The sequence below is a fragment of the Cinclus cinclus genome, chromosome 5, assembly GCF_963662255.1.
Source record: "Cinclus cinclus chromosome 5, bCinCin1.1, whole genome shotgun sequence".
Taxonomy (NCBI): Eukaryota; Metazoa; Chordata; class Aves; order Passeriformes; family Cinclidae; genus Cinclus; species Cinclus cinclus.
Window position 1 is genome coordinate 10,170,043 of NC_085050.1, and position 20,042 is coordinate 10,190,084.

At 44.1% G+C, this 20,042-nt stretch overlaps 1 protein-coding gene across 1 annotated transcript in view; it reads right to left on the reverse strand.

Annotated features, from left to right (window-relative positions):
- CPZ (carboxypeptidase Z) overlaps positions 1-17,668 on the reverse strand; it is a 33,903-nt gene extending 16,235 nt beyond the window's left edge. The window contains exons 1-6 of the mRNA XM_062493353.1: positions 17,581-17,668; positions 5,750-5,773; positions 4,454-4,828; positions 3,477-3,689; positions 1,233-1,429; positions 155-316 (exon numbers count right to left, since the gene is read on the reverse strand). Of these exons, the coding sequence (XP_062349337.1) occupies positions 155-316; positions 1,233-1,429; positions 3,477-3,689; positions 4,454-4,828; positions 5,750-5,773; positions 17,581-17,668 (1,059 nt within the window). The remainder of the gene's footprint in view (positions 1-154; positions 317-1,232; positions 1,430-3,476; positions 3,690-4,453; positions 4,829-5,749; positions 5,774-17,580) is intronic.
- Between the last annotated feature and the right edge of the window lie 2,374 nt (positions 17,669-20,042).

Below are 20,042 nucleotides of genomic sequence, written 5' to 3' on the forward strand. Positions count from 1 at the left end.
CACCATGATTTTCATGCCAATTCTGAGCCTGTCCACTTCAGTCCTACTTATAAAATCTGACTACAAGCTAATAACTTCAGAACAAGCAATCTCAATCTCTTAATTCCTGAGCTGCTCTGTAGTATATATGATTTATAAAATGTGTAATTCATACCTTACCCCACCAGTAGGACTGTGGAATGGGGATGTGGTCCAGACGGGCCCCACGAATCCCGGCTCTTCTGTAAGCCTCGGATGTCAAATCTGGGAAATTTCTGTTCAGGTCCAAGTTCTGAGCTGTCTGCCGTCCAATGACCCATCCATTGTAACCAGCCCCCTATTTTGTCACATAGAACCAATTTCAGAATAGCTCCCTGTCTCAAAATAGCACCTTGTGGAAATTGATTAATCAAAGAGAAGTTTTAAAAGGAGTAAACTGAAAAATGTCTGTACTGTTAAAAAACCCACACTTATTAATTAATTACATTTTGTCCCCATGAATATTAATGCACTAACTAGCAATTAGGAAGCGTTTCACTCACCAGTGATGTGACTCATGAGAGGAACACAGGAGCCTCTTGCTCAGAGCAGCATGCAGAGTGGATTAGAGGAAAAGAAAATACAGCTGATGCCCCAAGACAGGATGAGGCAGAGTGCAATAATTCCAGACTCACCACATAAGCGAAAACAGAGAAAAAAAGGTCTAGTCTCACATTAGTGGTTTTAAAGAAAAAAAAAGAAGGGAAAATAAGAATGTCAGGTAACAAAAAATAAAATCTTAGTTTTCACAGGTCTCCATCAGACAGGAGGTGATCTCTGAAAACTGCCATCCATTATGAAACTTTGACAGTACAGACAATATTCACATTTTTTTATGCCTACAGTTTTGAAAGAGGGGGAACATCATCATGCTGTTAAACTGCATTTCCTTATAAAATAACGTAAGTCGTTATAGTGAGTCATGGATTTTGTTCTAGAACTGATAGCAGAGAGTGCTAAGTGGGTGAAAAGTAACAGTCATTCCCACATCATCACATACAGTCAGCAAAACTGACAAATACCGCTCCGATTTCCTCTGGGCTCTGTTCACATCGTCTTTGGAAAGCAATGCACCACCAAACCTACCTGGGATTCTGGCAGTCAATTATTAGTGTTCCCCCCTTTACATGACACTCCCCTCCCAGTTTGTTCTTTCCCATGGGGAATTATAGAAGCACAAAGGCCTGAATATCTCCTTATAATAAACCTTTTACCTCTTCTGCAGCCAGTTCATACCCATCAGGATTGAGTGAAGGCAGGAGATGAATTCTGGTGTTGTTAATCAAGGTCTGGATGCGAGGGTTCCCTAGAAGATATTCTGAACACAGATACTGTGCGAGGTATATCAGCAGTTCCTTCCCCACAACTTCATTCCCGTGCATGTTGCCAATGTACTTAAATTCTGGCTTGACTGTGGAATGTGAAATAATGAGATGCTTTATTTGTTTATACTTCAATGGCTTCCAAACTCAGACTAACCCAAGTTGCTTACTGATGAGTCGAAGTTTTGTTTATGCTAATTTCATGCACACGTTCCTGCAAATAGCACAGCAGTTCTAGGTGAACTTCTCTCCATTAAACACCAGTTCAGCAACAGTTTAAATAGTGTGAAATAAAGTTAAGCCCAAGCTATCAGGATTCCAGACCATAAGAGGCGATCACTACTCTTGAGCTTTTGCTAGAATCATCATTAATTGTGAGCAAAGTATGCTGAAAACAAAAACATCAAGCCATGGCTGGGAAAGAACAAAACACAACCCTGGCACCCTAACCTACCTTGGGGGGCTTCAATGCCTCATTTTGTCATAGATCCTAGAAACGACCTGCAGATGTGTAATATATTACCCCTCTATTTGGAAAAGAAGTTGGGTTATGCATAAAAAGGGTCTTTCAGGCTAAATAACCCTGGAATAGGCCCATTAGAAACACGTAACTTTGCAATTCCCTGTAGCTATTCTCTCAATTTCCATCCTTCCTTAGAGACTAATGGAAAGTAGAAAATAGGTGCACTTTGGAGACACCCTTTCCTGTCTACCCCTTCATCTTTGCCTTTGATCCTGGCCAGCCTTGAGCTTTAGACACTGGAGGGGGCCTGGCACAGAGCTATTATGCCACTTGCTCAGGCTGGCAAAATCTCTAGCTCTGGAGCAATTTCTACCTCCTTTTATGCTGTCCCGAGCAGCATGAAGCAACAGATTTAGAGAAAAATGCTAGGAAATGTGTTAAATTACCATCTTTTATCATGCCATATCACAATTTTCATTTAAAAGCCTGATTCATAGGCTTTGTGTCTTCCTGGCAAATAGAGTACAAGCATAAAAAGACACCTGCAACTTATTTTCTTTGAACAAGAGACAAAGGGTGATAGGACAGGAAAACAAAAAGTAGATCTTTGCTCTGTTAATGACATCTACTGGGACCTGATTAAGTTTAAAGGCACCTCAAAATACCTCTAGACCATGTAAGGCAGCACAACTGAGAGTAAGCAAAGGGACCAGTCTTTGCTGTCCTCTCTGAGTCCCCTGCAGCACAGCACACAGAGGACACAGCAGCCTGACCTGAGATCATAATCTCAATAAAGTGTTAGGTCAGATGTAGTCCAGTTCTGCCACACTGCTGATGCTGCAGCTCTTCTGGTGAGAAACAGTCTGAGGCTCTCAGCGATGGCCACAGCAATCCACCACATCTAGACAAGGACAATTTTTGACCTGAGAGCTGGTAACTGGAAAATGATACCTAATAGTGCCCTAGAAAGTTATCTGCTTTGTGAAGAATTTAAAACACAAATTTAAATTTAAAATTTAATTTAAAAATCTGGCCCTTGCTGTCTTAGTGATGAAGCTACAAAATGGAGATTTGTACTGCTCCCCTCTGAAGAAAATTTGTGAGGACTCATATCCTAATGTATATATTAGCACCTGCATATAGTATAATAGCATCTATTCAGGGGCTATGATAAAATAAATTCCTGGTATCATCCACCTGTTACTCTGACATGAATCTCTGTTCAGGAGGATTGTTTTCTGCGCTGAATCATCCTTTTTTAGAGTCAATGTCCTTCTCTATCTGAGGCCTTCTCAGAAGACTTGTGTTTTTCAGGATGTGAAGGACAGTGAGGAAGTGGTAGATGATAGGGAGGGCAAGTCAGCAACATTAAAGTATCCCAGATTTGTACATTGGGCACAAATAAGTAACAGTGATATCACTGCAACCAAATACAGGGTGATACAAGAAACAGCATTACCAAGCATGGTCATGGACAGAGTTCATAACAGTAAGAAATTGCTGCTGGGTTGGAATTTCTACAAGGAATCATAAACTATCACTGTAAATCAGGAGCACAGGGAAGGAGAAATGTTTTGTAGTTAATGCTTTTTACGGTTTAAGTGATGTCCCAGTAAAAGGGCCTATTTTCACTTGGATAATCTGGTCTCCTGATCAGCACTGATATAACTCACGCAGTTCATGGTGTCCAGGCTTGGTTGAAAACTCAATCACAAAAAGATCCTTCCCTTCAAAACTGCGACCTATGCTGTAAGTTGTTGCAATGTGGGAGCACTTAGAAGCAGTCTTCTTCAGTGTGCTCACCATTTGGGAATATGAATGGTGTTTGAACTGAATAAAAGTTGCTGGCAAGTCTGAAGGCAAATCGTCCTCAGCATCTACTTCCCCTGCAATGAAAAATCATAGCACAGTGTTTAAAACCATAGTGCTCAGAGGATTGTATGAAAACCTGGATCTTTTTTTCAAATTATAAGTCAAAGAATTACAGAAAATAAAGATGCAATCAAAACTTTAAATATATGTAGTACATCCCACACTATATTGTGGCATGTTTTGCTTGCAAAATCCTACTTATGCATATGCACACTAACAAATATTTGTGCAGTCTCCAGTTAAATTTGATTTTTGGCATACTAGCTCATTTCAGTAACAAATTGTACAGATTTTCCCCTTTAAATTTGGTGAATCATATTTTTATGAGATTCATCTGTCTTCAGCTATCTGGATCTTCTTCATCCAAACAAAAATCTGTGACAATCATTAACGAGAATATTTTAATGAGCTGTTAAGCTTCACAGGCAGTCACAGATTTATAAGCACACAGAAGTTTCTGTTTTTAAAAAATATTTCAAATCTATAGACAGCTATCATACAGGACATGGCTTATCTAAATACAACCAAATATCTTGCTCTGAGCTGTCTCTCTTGATGCTCTTTTCTCATGAGGGAGAGAAAGATAATTCTTGAGCACAGTTTAATGAAGTCTTTAAAATAGGTGTAACAAAAGTATTGACCCGTTACAGGGCTCTACAAAGACAACAGGCTGAGATGACAAGCGAAGAGGTTTTGTGCAATAGATAAGCCAAGCTGAGTGAGATGAGACCCTGCTGTGCAGACAAGGTGTGCCAGCAGAGTTTCCTTCCCTCCTCACCTCTCAGCTTTGCCAGCGGGTCGAAGCACCCCTCTTCCTCCCCAGCGAAGAACCGGTCACAGTCCAAGAAGTAGGGCCAGGCCATGTCTATTGCATCAAAGGCAGGAAGGCAATTTTTTTTGAGGTTTTCACAGACGTGCCTGCAGGGCTTTATGGCTTTGTCCTTTTCACATTGCGGGGCCAGCACTGAGCAGCCCAGGAGCCTGAGGTCAGGATTGCATTCCCCCTGCAGTAAGTTGTGCAGCACGCTGATAAGCAGGTACTCAGAGCTGTACTCAATCACCTCTCGAGACTTCTGATCCAGAAAGTTAGGATACACCATTTGAGTATAGGCAACATCAGTACAAGAACTCAGGGCAATATCCACGCATTTTGCTATGAAAAGGAGATAAACATATGAAAAATAACTTTCTTCACTAACATTCTGAATAGACAAACAGAACATAGCAAATACCATGTCCAACGAACTTATTTCCTTAGCTCTCAGGTAGGCTGGAAACAGTTTGCAAACTGAATTGCATGTTTAAAACCACTCAAAGATGATGAAAAGCATGCTTGGTTCTGGGGATATAATTTGAGCTTAGGAATTTGACCAGAGAATTCCTAAGAGAAAGGTGGGAACTTGCTGGTGAGAAAAACTCAGATTTCTGAATAAAAGTGCATTTGTGATATCACTCTCTCCCCTGTCCTTGAATTGTCATATGTATTCTCTGAGTAGGTGTGAAATCATACAGGTTGTTTTCTTTAGTGGGGAACGTACTGCTAAGTTATCTCTTTTCTCTCCTTGGCCCCACAATATTTGTAGAGTTTAGTATCTCTGAAAGTACAGAGCCTCCATGAAGTTTGATTGAAATTGCCCAAAGAGATGAAAAGTCATTCTGGTGCTTAAGTCACAGGTGAGCAGACCCATAATATGATTACAGGTATATTCTCATAAACCCAATACATTTTAAGAAATCAGGTTAGGAGGTCTTAGGAAGGATAAGTGTTGGTAACACCTTCAACCCACTCAGAAGTGAAAAGGAGTGAAAAGACAAGAAGAGTGAAAGACATCTCTTCATGAAATTCCTGGCTGTTATTGTAATGGGTCTATATTTGAGTGTCCTTCTCTTGGTAACGACTCTGGTAACAAACACTGTTGTCACAGCAGAAAAATACTACACTGTGTGAAAGAGCACTTTTGTCTTGTAACAAAACCCACTGTAGCACCAACATGAGTATACTTGTCAGGAAATCATGAAGAAATACTTATGGTTTTGAGGTTCTCCAAGAACAGCAAGGAAAGACACTCCATACCTTTCTGTACAGTTTGGCATTGACCTGTAAATAAAGAGCAAAAGAGAAATCACTGCAGGGTGTGTGTACATGGTTCCTCCTTTGTGTTAGGAATTGGCTGATCTGGTATCTGCTGTAGCTCTGTGTCCTGAGGCCCAGCCATACCAACAAACACACATCCTAGCAGGCACATATTACAGAATCACAGAATAGGCTGAGTTGAGAAACCCCATTCCCCCTCATCCACACACAGTTAGGTGCCTAAGAAATTTCACTAATCAAAACCTAGGCATTTTTTAATCTGATTAATCTAAAAGTCCACATGAGTCCTTCTGTACATATCAAGGTGTTTTATCAATCTCCCCTAAACCATCTTTTTGTCCCACATAATGCTGTGGAAACCTTTCCTGTAAAGCAATTCAGCCTTTGGTAGATATGAGGAGACTTTATTTCTTCCTCATCCTACTTATCATATCTCTGGCAGTTGTGTTTTATCACACTTTTAATAATATTTTAAAACTGATTATTTCTCTCCCCAACTACTCTCATAGGAAAGCTTTATCAAAAGATCACTCTTCTAATGGCTAGAAATTGTCTTTTAATTTCCTGTTTAAAAGTATTTGCAGCCAGTTTATTTCCATTATTTTTGTGCCAGCATTGTCCTTTAGCTTAAGTAGTTCTCTGCATTCCTTGGTGCATTCCTTCACACTGTGTTTGCAAAGATCTCCTCTGCTTTCTTTTTTACTAGGTCAAATAAATTATGGTCTCTTGATTTTGAAGGAACATGGTTTGATGACCCAGGAAATGCTTCATTTGCTCCTGTAGCCAATGATACTATATTGTCCTTTTCCAATATAACTAAAGAAATATATTTCTCCCAAGGTATTGGAGTTGGTTGCACCCGTGCCTCATAGGAGCTAAATCACTCTGCAAGCCTGAACAGCACCAGGTTCACCTTTCTTGTGATGTAGTGGGGATCTGTTCTGCTGCTATTTCTTCTTGCTCTCACTGGGGGGACAGGCATCCAGCTTCTTGCTAAGTAAATGAAGCATTTGTCCTCACAAGACCAAATTCATTATGTTTTCTTTTTTTCCTGCTAGAGAGAGTTTAAACTTCTGCTCCTGGCATATTTGTTTAAATGTAATCAGCAGCATATGTATTGCTCATGAGTTGATTGTTCTTTAGTCAAAATAAAGTCATTGTATTGAGAACCAAGTTAACCCTGGGATTTTATCTTAGAGGGGGACATTTAATTGGAAATTAGTCTGGTTCTATACTATGGACTGTAATTGAGCCACATTACCTCATAAAATAAATGAGGCTTCAGAACTAGCAGAAACAGCCCATCCCCAACACCAACAAGTCCTGTTAAGCAGCAAGCTAGAAAAAATTATACCCATACAAACTCCTTTCCTGGCTCAGTACATTATGATAATTGCATTAAATAATACCTGGTTCATCCACAGTGCCTTCCATTATAAGAGTTCAGTGTTTCCCCCAGCTAGGCACAATCCCCTCTGTGAGTTAGTTATTAAGGTCAAGACATTTCTAAAAAAAACTTCATCTCAGCCAGATACTGCATGCAGTGCTACATCTGGGGATAATCAAGGAATAGCATTTTGTACAATGCTAGCTGGGAGAGAGAAAGAACTGATCTCGTTAGTAAGAGCTCCAGCAATTAATCCTGCTGATAAAATTGGATGTCACTACCCTCTGAATCTGGAAAGTCTTATATACTAACATCATCACACCCACATTTCAGAGACCTTGGACATGAGTCTGGAATCAGCCAAATGTTCCTTACAGAGGGGAAAATGTAGTGTGGAGAGCACTGGCTTGAGTTTAGCCACGTCCCAATGCAGAGTGTGACACTATCTCTGTTTATCAACAGGGTCATTAGCAATGAATCCCCTCTGTTACCTTGAGGGGTGGATGAGAAATACTTGGCACACTTTTTGCCCTCTCCTGAGCAGAAAATTAATGTAGATATTATTTTAGACTAGATGGTTGTATGTACTGGGCACAGTTCCTCATGGGGCATTTGGGGAGTATGAACGGTCTTTCTACAACTGCTCACATTTCCTCAAAGGTAAGAGGCATTTCCCCTTCTGCTGGCTCCAGGACCAAACTACAAATGTCCTTTTAGTCTATCTCTCTGACATGCAATAATCAAATACTGAAACTGAGGCACACACAGTCTCTCCAACCACTTTTGCTGTGCAGGAGTGCTATAGTCATCAGTCAGTTGGAGAGGTGGCACAGGCCTGTTCTCAATGGCATCTCAGAATTTTGCTTATTCAGCTGGAACAAGCAGAGGAAACCAAAGGGGAAATGCAGCAGGCAGGCTATAGACATGGTGCTGGCTCTCCCTGCTCCAGCTCTCCAGGCAGCAGCAGCCTTGCTGTGTTTAACAGATGCCTCTTTCTGCCCAGCTGGCCAGGAGGAGAGACATCGGGAAGCAATGGAGAGCTGATGGAGTAGATGTGAAATGCAACTGATATGCTGCCCCAGGGTTCATCTGAGGACTGGTTCCTTTTGTGAGCAGAAGGAGATGTTAGAACAGGAGAGGGAAAGACAGCTCTGGTTTCAGACTGTGTTACATGCCATCCACATTTTGATAATTTTACCATATTTATGTAGAGAGAGGAAATCTATTAAGCAACACAATGATTGCTCATTAACAAAGACGCTGTCTGAAGAGGATAAATCTGTTTTTTAGATGAGGAACCAAAACCATACAAACTTCTTCCATGGCAACTGAAGTTATTCATCTCAGTATGTGATAAAGACAGGTGATTCTCCAATACCCCTGCTTGGAGAACAAAGCTTTTCCACTACTTGTGATCCAGGATGCGCCTTACAAACTCAAGGCTACCAAGACTCATTCACTTATTAGCAAAAGTGGCTCCTTGCTGCTGGGTCCTAAATCTAAACCTAAATCTAGATTTAAGCTAAAGTTAGGTTTAAGCCTCACACTTTTGCAGCATATCATGGCATTTTCTCTTTGTCTCTCCTTACTAGAGACATCTGTGAAACTTCTGGCCACCTTTCCCCACCATACAAGCTGCTGTATGACCTATATACCAGCCACAGCTCTGTCTTGTAAACACCCAGGACTGAGACAGCTTGAGATTTCAGGCTATCAGAGTCAGTATACATAAAATCAAGAGAGAAAAGGTCTGGTTTATACCAAACCTTGCTTTATAGCCAGCCACAAATGTGTATGTGTGCTGATGTGGTGTTTTGACTTTCCCAATGTTTCCTAACGCCAATGATTCCTAACGCCAATGCTTACATATGTTTTGGAGGGTGCAGCTGTGCAAGGGCCAAGGATAATTCTGCAGGATGTGTGCTTATATAAATAAGTGTGGATATATGTAGTTGGGTCAGAGCCTGCCTGCCTGGAGAGCCAGCAGCAGGAAGCTCTCCAAGGCCAGCTCCCAGGCTGCAGATGTACGGTCTGTTCCCGCAACCTTGCATCCACTGGCCTGGGTTTCTGCACATAGAAATCACCACAAAATCCCTATCCCTGCCCATGACAGCTCATTTTCTCTAAGCTCCAGCAATGCTGGAAGAGATCAGCCACTCCCTTCCTCGTTTTCATAAAAAAATGAGAGGGGCAGATATACAAAGAGTTTCTCAGGTCTCCCAATTCACTTGGCAGGCTTCAATCGCTGCTTCTTCTGTGCTTGAAAGAGTCTAAAATTTTTCAGGGTTTTTTTGTGCAAAGGCTTCCCTGGGTTCAAAGGAAGACAATGTCACCTCCTCTCAAAGTGCCATCCACCAACAGGTTGGTACAGAGAGACTTTCTTCTTCCTGACCCAGAACAGCCTTTTCAATTTTTATGTTTATTTTTGTACTCTAACTATTCCACCAGAGCTACAAAAGTCCTTTCAGTAGCTCAGCTTCTATTTAAGATTTTGGATAAAATAACTTATTGAAGAGGAGAAAAGCCATTTCAAGCTTTCTGAGCTCTCTCTATAAAATACGCTTCTGGTTTTAATTTGCAAAGGCAAGCTTGAAAATCTACAATGCAGCACATACATATTTTACTGCCAAGCTTACATTTTTTCCCCTTGATGATTCAGCACCAAAGGAAGCAAGCTGCTGTATTAACCCTAACCCAGACAACAGAGCTCAACAGCTACTTCTGGTACCATGGGCTGGCCAGTTGCCTTTTCAAGAGCAAAGCCAACAGGAGACTCATGCGATTGATGATCTGGAATAAGCCCGAGGGCAAGTCTTAATTCTGAAATATCTAAGTCATTCAGTGAGGCAGATTGGTATGGGGTGTGCTGGTCAGTACAGATCAAAATAGATGAGATAATTTATATTGTAAAGACTAGCATATCCCCTCCTATCTTTCTGGGCTTCTTAAAACACTTCTGTAACCTAGAAGAACACACGTATTTGTTTTAGTCTGTTTATAGTCAAAGCCTCCACTTTTCCAAACAAAGCATGTCCTTAACACATTACTATTACTCTCCTGGCTGTTTTATGTGGTTCATCAAGTAAGTCTTTCAGTGATATTCTGCCTTCCTCACTAAAGAGAGAAAACTTAGTAGCAAGGTACAAACACTGCTGAGCTGTACCATTTTTCAAAACACTGTAACAGCACCTTCAAATGACAAAGCACAGTCTGCTTCCACAGCCAGCTCCTAGCTCCAGCAGAAAGACAAGGGCAGGACAAGATCCATTATATTACACTAAATAGATCAGAATCATCAGGAGGAGAGTGTGGGAGGAGTCGGGATATAAGGGGACTAGTGGCAGAGTAATGAGAGAGCTGAGTAGCCTGGGCAGGGGGAGAATGGCTGAGCAGAAAGCCCAGAAGAGAAGGCAGCTACACCCCCACGGCATACACACAGGGGCAGAAGTGGAGAAGATTACCAGCCACAGAGAAGATATTCCAGGAAAACTGGAGTAGAGAGGAGTGCTTGCAAAAAGCAGCCACGTGGTTAACTCAATTTTCTGGATACGTCAAAGATTTTTGTGAGTAGAGGACTGAATAGATGTTATTAACCCTCCAGCAATTGCAGTAACTGCCTGGGGGAGGGCTGTGTTTGCAGCAGGCAGAAGCAGTGCCCAAGAGCTCTGTGCAACCCTCCTTTAACCCTGCTCCCTCACTTGAAGAAGCCTGAAAGCACCTGAAAGAGATTAATGCTTCATCTGCCTTTATTTTGCAGAGCAAGATCACAGCAGGAAGATGCAAGCCAGTATTCATTGCCAATCACCCTTCTTTCTAACCCACCTGCTGCCTGGCATTTGGTTAAACATCCACTTTTATTGTATTACTGAAGGTGTTCCCACAGCAATGACACTGCAATTATCTCTTTCAGGATTGTTTTTCTCTTAGGACTGCTCTGGATCCAGTAAGGTGCTGAAGCTTTTCCATGGATGATGTAAGGTCACAACCTGCAGACCACAGGTCAAAATCTGTGCAGATGTACCCCAAGACCCGTCGCAAGGCAAGGGCACAAAGACAGCCTTAGTGGGCACCAGTAATTCTCCCTCATTTCTAGTTGCTCAGATGCAATTTAAACATGTTTGCAGTTGTAGGTGGTGCCTAAAAGAACTGATGAAGTGTATTTCTACCTGTCTGTCTATGCCCACTACTGCCTTGGTGCCTCTAATGACTCTGGTGTCACCCCACCTGTGTCTCTGGCTGGTAAGTGCTGCTTCAAGGGGTCCTTCAGGAGCTGAAAATCCTGAATATAAACATAATTCCCTAAACAAAACCTACTAAATGCCTTTTTATGGCCTCAGTTGAGATCTTTTCCAATGGAAATATTACCCATTGAGAAAACGAAATGCAACAAAGATGATGACAAGTGGGCCAGCAGTTGCCAAATTGACTGAAGGCTAAGTGAGCTGCATGTGTGACAGGGCTGCAGCTGAACAAGCATTTCCTTTGCCCCAGGATGATCTGGAGACACGTGGAGATCATTTCTCAAGGTCTGGTCAGTGAAGGAAGAGGAAATAAGCTCAAATCTGGGGGATGATGGCGTTAAACCACAGCTGGGTAAGAAGGTGGAATAGGTCAGAAAAAATCTACAACTATCATCTAAAGGATCAATTGTTTTTGCCAGGTGGCCTGGCAAAGGATGAAAACACGTGTTAATCAGATATTCTGGATCTGTGATACCCCCATAGCTTTACTTTGTGACCATACACTCTTTACAGCTCAGTTCCCATGGTTTAAGGATGTAGTAGTCTAAGTGCTTTGGCCAACAACCTACCACAGTTAGAAGCTTTCCTTTAAGTAAGCCCAACTGTTGAATGCCAAGGGACAGAAGATCATGTCTAAAAAATTGAGGGTTTTATCTTTTCTGCCACAATATTTCCAAAACATTTGCCAAAACATCATCCCATCCTCTTTAAACAGTGTATCCATCCCCCTAGATCAACTCTGTCTTTTCTTCAGTTTAGATGTATGAGCACTATCATAATTAACATCACATTTGATAAAAGTACCAAACGTGGTACTTTTATGTTACAGAAGACTGACAGTTAATTTAACAACCTTGACTTAAATCTGTGCCTTAATCTCATATTGCCTCCTAGAAACTGTATCCTATTATAACCCTAAAAAATGTGTGTCAATTATAGCAGTGGAGTTACAACAGTATAAATTAAGGGATTGAAAGTTCAGTTTTATTTCTGAAGTGGACAAAGTAACCGCAAGTCCCTAAAATCTACCAATCTTTGCATCCAACTTGGAGGGTGATTCTGTCCTAACAAGATTCAGCAGCCATAAAATCCCTGGGCCACAAAAGGCCGGCAAAGAGACTGGGACATGGCCCACCAGCCTCAAACACCATGCTCACACCATGATAGGTGACTCTTAAATGGTACCTCCATGCTCAGTCCTGCATCAGACAATAAAACATGGCATTTATCCAGCATATGGCCCAGGCTTCAGGAGAAGTTGGCTCTCACATGGCATCAGCAGCCCAAAGGGAACCATGGTAGCTGTCAGCCAGCCAGCATCCTCAAACACTGTGACTGTGTGAAGGGAGAGGTAGTGTCTGGAAATGCTATAGGGGATCAACTATTAGTGTTATTAAGTCTTGCTAAAAGCCTAGCTGTGACTAAGAGCAGCAGGGTTTTGTTCAAATTTTGACTTCTATGTATTCACACCCCCGCACTTTTTAGATGTATGTACAAGTATTCTGAAGAAAACTTTGCCTTCAGATTAAAATCATGCATAAATCATTTCAGCAGTATAAGGAGATACCTGTGTATTTTATTTTCAATATAAACTTACTTTCCCTACATGTGTCCATTTCTGATCCCATTTCCCATGTTAAAAGGAGCTGAAGGCCAGTGTTGCTAAAATAATAATTGTGTAGAAATCCTAGAGCCACTGGCAGGAATTCAGCAGAGTTCACATGATTCAGTGATGACAACTTGCTTCACAAAGAGCAGGAATTTCTCATCTCATGAGTGAGCACGATGTAGATGCTAGTTCTGCATTTTTTTCTTTTGACACAACTTGGACATCCATGTCAGGTCCAGCCAGTGGGATTCCTGCAGCTTGGGCTTTCCCACATGTAACAGCATAGTCCTGTGGTCATGCTCCATGTCAGCACCTGCCAGTGCCAGCCACAGCAGGGTGAGGGACCACCCCACTGGGGAAGGGAGAAGACCCCAGCCCACTGCCAGGTCACTCAGTGCAATCACAGGAGCAGCAGCAGCTGGAGGGGGTCTCCCTCTGTGTGTGCACAGATTTCACCAGGAAACCAGCATGAGAAACATCCACAGCAGGTGAACAAATTTGCTCAGGTCTCATGGAGCATGGACCAGCATGAAGGTCATGGGAGGAAATAACTTTTCCCCTTTTTTTGCCTTTTACTTAGCAAAAACTGTGGCACGTTGTGGAGTTTGGAGCTGCAGAGAAGAAGAGGGGAAAGAAAACTTTCTGTCAGTCTGACAATCAGTCTTACTCAATGCTGTAGCTCAGAGAGGAGCCAGTGCTGCAAAATCTGCTCTGGGCTCCAGAATAAATATTGTAGTTGTCCCCTGCCTCCTCCCCTGGTGGTTTCTCACTCCTCATCTCTCTTCCTTGTACCTCCACACTCCCTCTCATCTCCAGTGGCTAAGGTCAGAGATCCTCAGGATGGGACAATGTCTGTCTCAGGAGAAAGCCAAAATGATGAAAACAACAAAGTGCTTGGAACTGACAGGTGCGCCAAGCAGCACTCTGGCTGCTCTCCTACCTTCACAGCTTCAGGTTAAACAGTTCCACTCCTCTGAACTCCTGCCTGGAGAATAGGAGGCTCAGGGGGATCTTCTCTATAATTGCCTGAAGAGAGGTTGTAGTGAGGAAGAGGGGGTCAGTCTCTTTTCCCAGGTAATAAGTAAAAGGATGAGAGGAAACGGCCTCAGGTCGGTCTAGGAGAGGTTGAGGTTGGGTATTAGGGAAGATTTCTTCACATAAAGGTTGTCAATCTTTGGAACAGGCTGCCCAGAGAACAGGTTGAGTCACCATCTCTGCAAGGATTTAAAAGAAGTGACGATGTGCTGCCTAGGGACCCGGTTTGGGGCTGAATTCAGCAGTGTTGGGTTCTTGGTTGAACTCGAAGATCATCGCGATCGTTTCCAACCGCAGCAATTCCACAGATCCGGCATCAGACAGGCTGTGCCACCTGCCCGAACCATCCTTCCAGCGCTCGGGCAGCCCCGCCGGGTTTGAGGCGGCTCAGGTCGGTGCCGCCCCGCAGCCTGTGTGCGAGCCCAGGAGCCGCACGGTGGCACCACAGACGGCGGCGAGGTTGTCGGGACAGCCGGAGCCGTGCGGGACCGGGGCCGGGACCGGGACAGCCCGGAGCCGTGCGGGACCAGGACCGGGACAGCCCGGAGCCGTGCGGGACCGGGGCCGGGACCGGGACAGCCCGGAGCCGTGCGGGACCGGGGCCGGGACCGGGACAGCCCGGAGCCGTGCGGGACCGGGACAGCCCGGAGCCGTGCGGGACCGGGACCGGGACACCCGGAGCCGTGCGGGACCAGGACCGGGACAGCCCGGAGCCGTGCGGGACCGGGACAGCCCGGAGCCGTGCGGGACCGGGACCGGGACACCCGGAGCCGTGCGGGACCGGGACAGCCCGGAGCCGTGCGGGACCGGGACCGGGACACCCGGAGCCGTGCGGGACCGGGACAGCCCGGAGCCGTGCGGGACCAGGACCGGGACACCCGGAGCCGTGCGGGACCGGGACCGGGACAGTCCGGAGCCGTGCGGGACCGGGACCGGGACAGTCCGGAGCCGCGCGGGACCGGGGCTGAGCCGGCCCGGCCCAGCCCATCCTCTCCCCGGTGAGCACTGGGGATTTGCAACCCCACCGCAACACCGGGGTACCCCTGCTCCCGAATTCCCCAGGAACGCGCTCCCTGAATACAAGTGACAGGAAAGGAAAGGATTTATTGCCTTTATCATCACTATTGATAAAGGTTTTTCCGTCGTTATGCCCCATTCTGGATGTGTTCAAGGCCAGGTTAGATAGGGGCTGGAGCAGCCTGGTCTTGTGGAAGGCGTCCCTGTCCATGGCAGGGGGCTGGAACGAGATGACCTTTAATGTCCAGTCCAACACAAACTATTCTATGATTCTATTATGCAGCCTTAGCCTGACCTTGGTGGCATCAATTGTAGAGATGTCCCAAGGTGCAAGGAAAGTCACCTATTTGAAGACATATCACTTCAACCTGTCTCTATGGGTTTTCAGTTTTGTTGTTAATATTTATAAAGCACTTCATTTAACTAATTACCCCTGGACTACATCAGTCAGTAGCAGAGGTGCACAATTTGGATAAAGAGCAACCAGGTTTATTAGCTCCTTCTGAAAAAATTTGGCCATCTCTCAGAGGAAACATGCTAAACTGTACTTTTCTCACCCACACTATAGTCCAAGAGGCCAGTTAAAATCATAATGGCCTGAAAATGGACCTCGTAGCATCTTATCACTTAGAGAGACAGTAGCTTACTGAATCCCCAGGGATACCTGATACAGCTATGGAGAAGGGATATGCCCTCTCCCAGTGCCACAGCTCCCAGCTGCTGCCCAAAAATCTCACCATATAGTGTATGATGCCTGTGTCATATTGTGGAGCTGGAGGACAGTAATCATTTCCTTATTTTTCTTAAAAGAAGAACACAAAGCATTTTCAAAGGATCTTGGTATTGTAAATCATGTTTCTTTTTGGCTTCGTATTTAAAAAAATCAAAAGCAAAATGAGTCACTGCAGAAAAAATACCACCAGGAAGCCTGCAGAAAGCAGCTCCAGCCTTGCTGGGAGTCAGACAGTTGTGCTGGTTCCTGCTATTCTCTCCTGCAAGAGCTGCTCCAGGCTGGTCTCCTCTTGCAGGGTGCTACAGGTCTGACCACTGGGATACAGCAAGACCTACACAAGGGATCCCAAAACAGGAGAGCAAATCCTACTGCTGCAGCTGGAGGTATAGCCTATAAAACCACACACAATGTGGTGCCATTGACAGCTCCCTTTCCCTACCTCTAGCCATCACTCTGGCAGTATATTCAGCCACCTTTCTGCAAGCCTTGCCCTAAGACACCACAGCTGTCAACACACACAAAACACTCTCAGAGTCACCCTCAATGATCCATACATTCGTGGTTGATAGGATTAATATCCCATGGCAAGACTCTGATCAGCTGGAACTGGAGCAGAATCATAGCTCACAGAGAAAGGCCATGCTGCAAACCACACAGCCTCTTCCTGTAATTGGCTGTAAATAGTCTACAACTCTTCTCTTTGTGCAGCTTTATCCAAAAATAAAATCCCTTTAGGCTGTGGTAGACCTCACTTTGATGTTCGTGGGAACGGCACTCTCAAATTATATGCAGTACATGGCACGTGGACTGCACTGTGTAGCAGTTCAGGGCCAGTGACAGACCATGGTTTATATTTAAGCACTGAAATACAGTTGAATTTCCTTGGGTAGCATTAAGGTCAGTTTCAGGTTAACTTATCTCTTCCTGTAATCCTATTAAATAAATATTTTTCTGACTCATTTTAAGTTTAAACTCTCTGAAAATAGTTTTCCTGGAATAGACCTTGTCACTACATTGAAATTCTTGTCTCTACTGTCCCCACATAATCAAGCACACTAGATTAAAAAAAAAAAATGTATTTTTAAAAGGCACTGTTAATATATTTTATTAGTCAACTGGTAACTGAATAAAAATTTTCAATTAATTTAGCAGGATGTTCCTATTTAACCTTTATTCTAAAGGGTAAATCTGCTTTTCCAGCCAATCAATTCAAACAAATTCCATATTGCTTATAGCAAGCTAAAACACACCCTACAGCTGTCAGATCCTAATAAATCTCATACTTTGGATTTGAAATAAATGACCTAAAGCTAAATGAAAGCGCTTTTTTTTTTTTTTCTTAAGCAGAAAAGCATACAGGAGGTCAAAAGTTCACCTTCTTGCAATCTAACTATCACATTCCTAGAAGGCAAGGGCAGGGATGAAGCGAACCTTCTACATTCCCCGTAAGAGTGAGGGGGGTCCTTCCAACAGGGAACTTCACAGATTGACAGGAAGACATCTCTGCCACAGCCTCACAGAGGGTGATGAGGAATCGTTATGGCCCCTTACATCACAGCCTTGTTTTTTGTGCAGCACAGCCACACACCTCCCACCTTCCCATCCATACTTCCCAAGCACAACCCCAGTTTCACCACCAGCAGCGGGCAGATTTCCAAAGAGTTGATCCCCCTCATTTCCAGGGGAGAGTGACAGCTCCTGTCTCCCTCTCCTTGAAGGCGGAACTCTACTTGTCTCCAGGCGAAGGAAGAAGGGACGAAGGAGGACTTTTGGGGTGGTTAGGCTTACCTAGGGTCTCCTGGCCGGTCTCGCAGCGCGGTGCTGGCTTGGTGGCCCTGAGCAGCCCACCGAGGAGGAGCAGGAGCCTCAGGACCATGCTGGAGCCCCTTGCACAGGCAGCACAGTGATGTGGCACTCAGTGCCTGATGGAGCGGCTCCTGTGCTGAGCCTCTGAGCTCTGGCTCTCCGGGCTGCAGAGGAAATCAGAGCACTGCAAGGGCATGCCCACGTCTCACAGTGCGTGCAGTCCAGGCGTCAGATTTCAGCTGCACTTCGGCTCGGAAAGCAAAAGGCTTTGAGACAGAGAGGGAGGAGGCATGAGCTCCCCCTCCCCTCTGTCTCCAGACCGTCTCCCTCTTGCAGCCTGGTTTACAGTTTCACAAACAGGCTCAGCGAAGGGGGGTCCCCGCAGGCTTGTGCCCCGCCGCTCCCCTCCGCCGGTCCCTTCGGTCTTCATGCAGTACTTTTCCTAAGGGACGAGGGACATTCTTGAGAACGTGTTCCCCTGAAGCCAAGAGAGCTGTCTGTAGGGAGCAGAGGGGAGAGACAGAGAAAAGCAAACAACTGAAAGCAACTTTCCTCTCAAGCGGTGGTATTTCATCACACGCTTAACTGCAAGTCTAAAACATACCATGGCAGTGAAGGGGCTCTGAGCTGCACCCCCTGCAGCACACAGAGAATGGGAACACACAGAATAGCCACCAGGATCCCCCTCTGCATGCTCCTCCTGGGCATTTTACTTAAGATAAGATCGAGTTGTCTGGAGGGATTCCAGTATTTTCTGTCTATTCATAAAAAAGAATAACTTCACAAATGTGTAGCTAGGACTCCAGGACAGCATTATAAGGTTAAAACTGGACGGTAAATCTATATTAAGTCAATAGTAAACGGTTCTTTTAATTTCTTGTTTAGTTGGTTTTGGTGGTTTTTTCAGTATATTTTAGAGAAATATATATTGTGTGTTTTTATTTCTGTGCAACAGGTATGGTGGAGAAGCGTACTTCAGTTATGATGCAAATTCCTCATTTCTTACCTACATATCAGAAAACATATCACAGGGGGGGAAAAAAGGATTTTTTCCTCAGAAATCTGGACCTAAACAGACAAAAGCATCCTATTTTTTCAGGCAGTGCCTGTTTCTTTGAGAACAGACACCTGCTTACACCCTGAGCAGAGAATCTGTCCTTGCAGGTGGAGCATGTTGGCTCCTGCTGCTCAGTATTGGAGATCAGTAGGGAGTTATGGTGCTGTATGATAATGTAATCAAATGAACCCCCCATAGGGGTTCACTAAAGAGGCTGACAGGGCAGGAGAAAGCTGTGTGTGTCTCAAAAAGTAATTGATGTCTCATCTCATTTGAAAAAGATGCATTGAGAAGCTCAGCAGTCAAGTATGTCCTCTGCTTCCAGGCTCTGCAAGGCAGGTTGGCATTTTGTCTCCAGGATTTCCTTCTAGATCTAGATACTGCAGAGTCTGGCCTGTCTTAACAGACTAAACATTACCAAAGCCTATTGGAGTTCAAAGAACAAACTTCCAAGGACAAGAATATTATTTACCTACCTTATTTTTTGTCCTGATTACACAGCAGTATGACTGGACCCTCAAGAAAAAAAGAAAAAAAAAAAGGAACAACACAGCACTGGAAGTGTGGCCTCCAACGGAAGGAATATTTCACCTTCTGCTTAACCCCCCAACAACTGCTCTGAATGCCAATCTGCCACACTTATACCTGATGTGCTCAGCTACAGCTGAGGGTGTGTCCCAGCCCAAGGCTTGTTGTGTGCCCATCCTGTGCATTTTGTGATAAAGGGGGGGAAAAAAAGCTGCTCAGAACTAAACAAGGCGATGTGGCTCAATTTTTTACAACAAAAGGCAGCAGAGGTTATACCTGCAAACAGAAGCCAACCCTCAGCCCTTGGAAATGCTCATGTCTTTACTGCATATTTATGCCGCCCTTGAGAGTGTGGGGGGAGATTCTGTTGCATATATTCCAATGCTTGTGGCAGTAAACTCTGCTGCAGAACTAATCCTGTACTATCTATAGTATTTTGTTGTTGTTGTTGTTGTCAGGGCTTTTGCCTGCATTTTTAATGTTTCCTATCCTCCAGCCTAGAACTTTGTTCTTGTGAGCACCTTCTCCCCTCCACTTCACTTCAGCCACCCGCCACTGTAGATGCCACATACTTGGGGACCATGTATTTTAAAGCACCAGCAAGTGTAAGCCTCTTTTACTAGGATCCCCCAAAACATTTTGCAATCCATTGTCACCTGCTTTCACCAGTGCTATTAACACTGTGATACTCCACATTCATACTGTCCCTCATACTTACTTTCAAATGCTAATGAGACAAAGTCTCACCCCACTGAGAACACTGATTTGGTGTTATTTGGGAATGTTCATTTGCTATTTCCCTGAACTAAAATGTTGTGGCAGACATTAGGTAATATATTGTTCTCAAGATATTGTATCC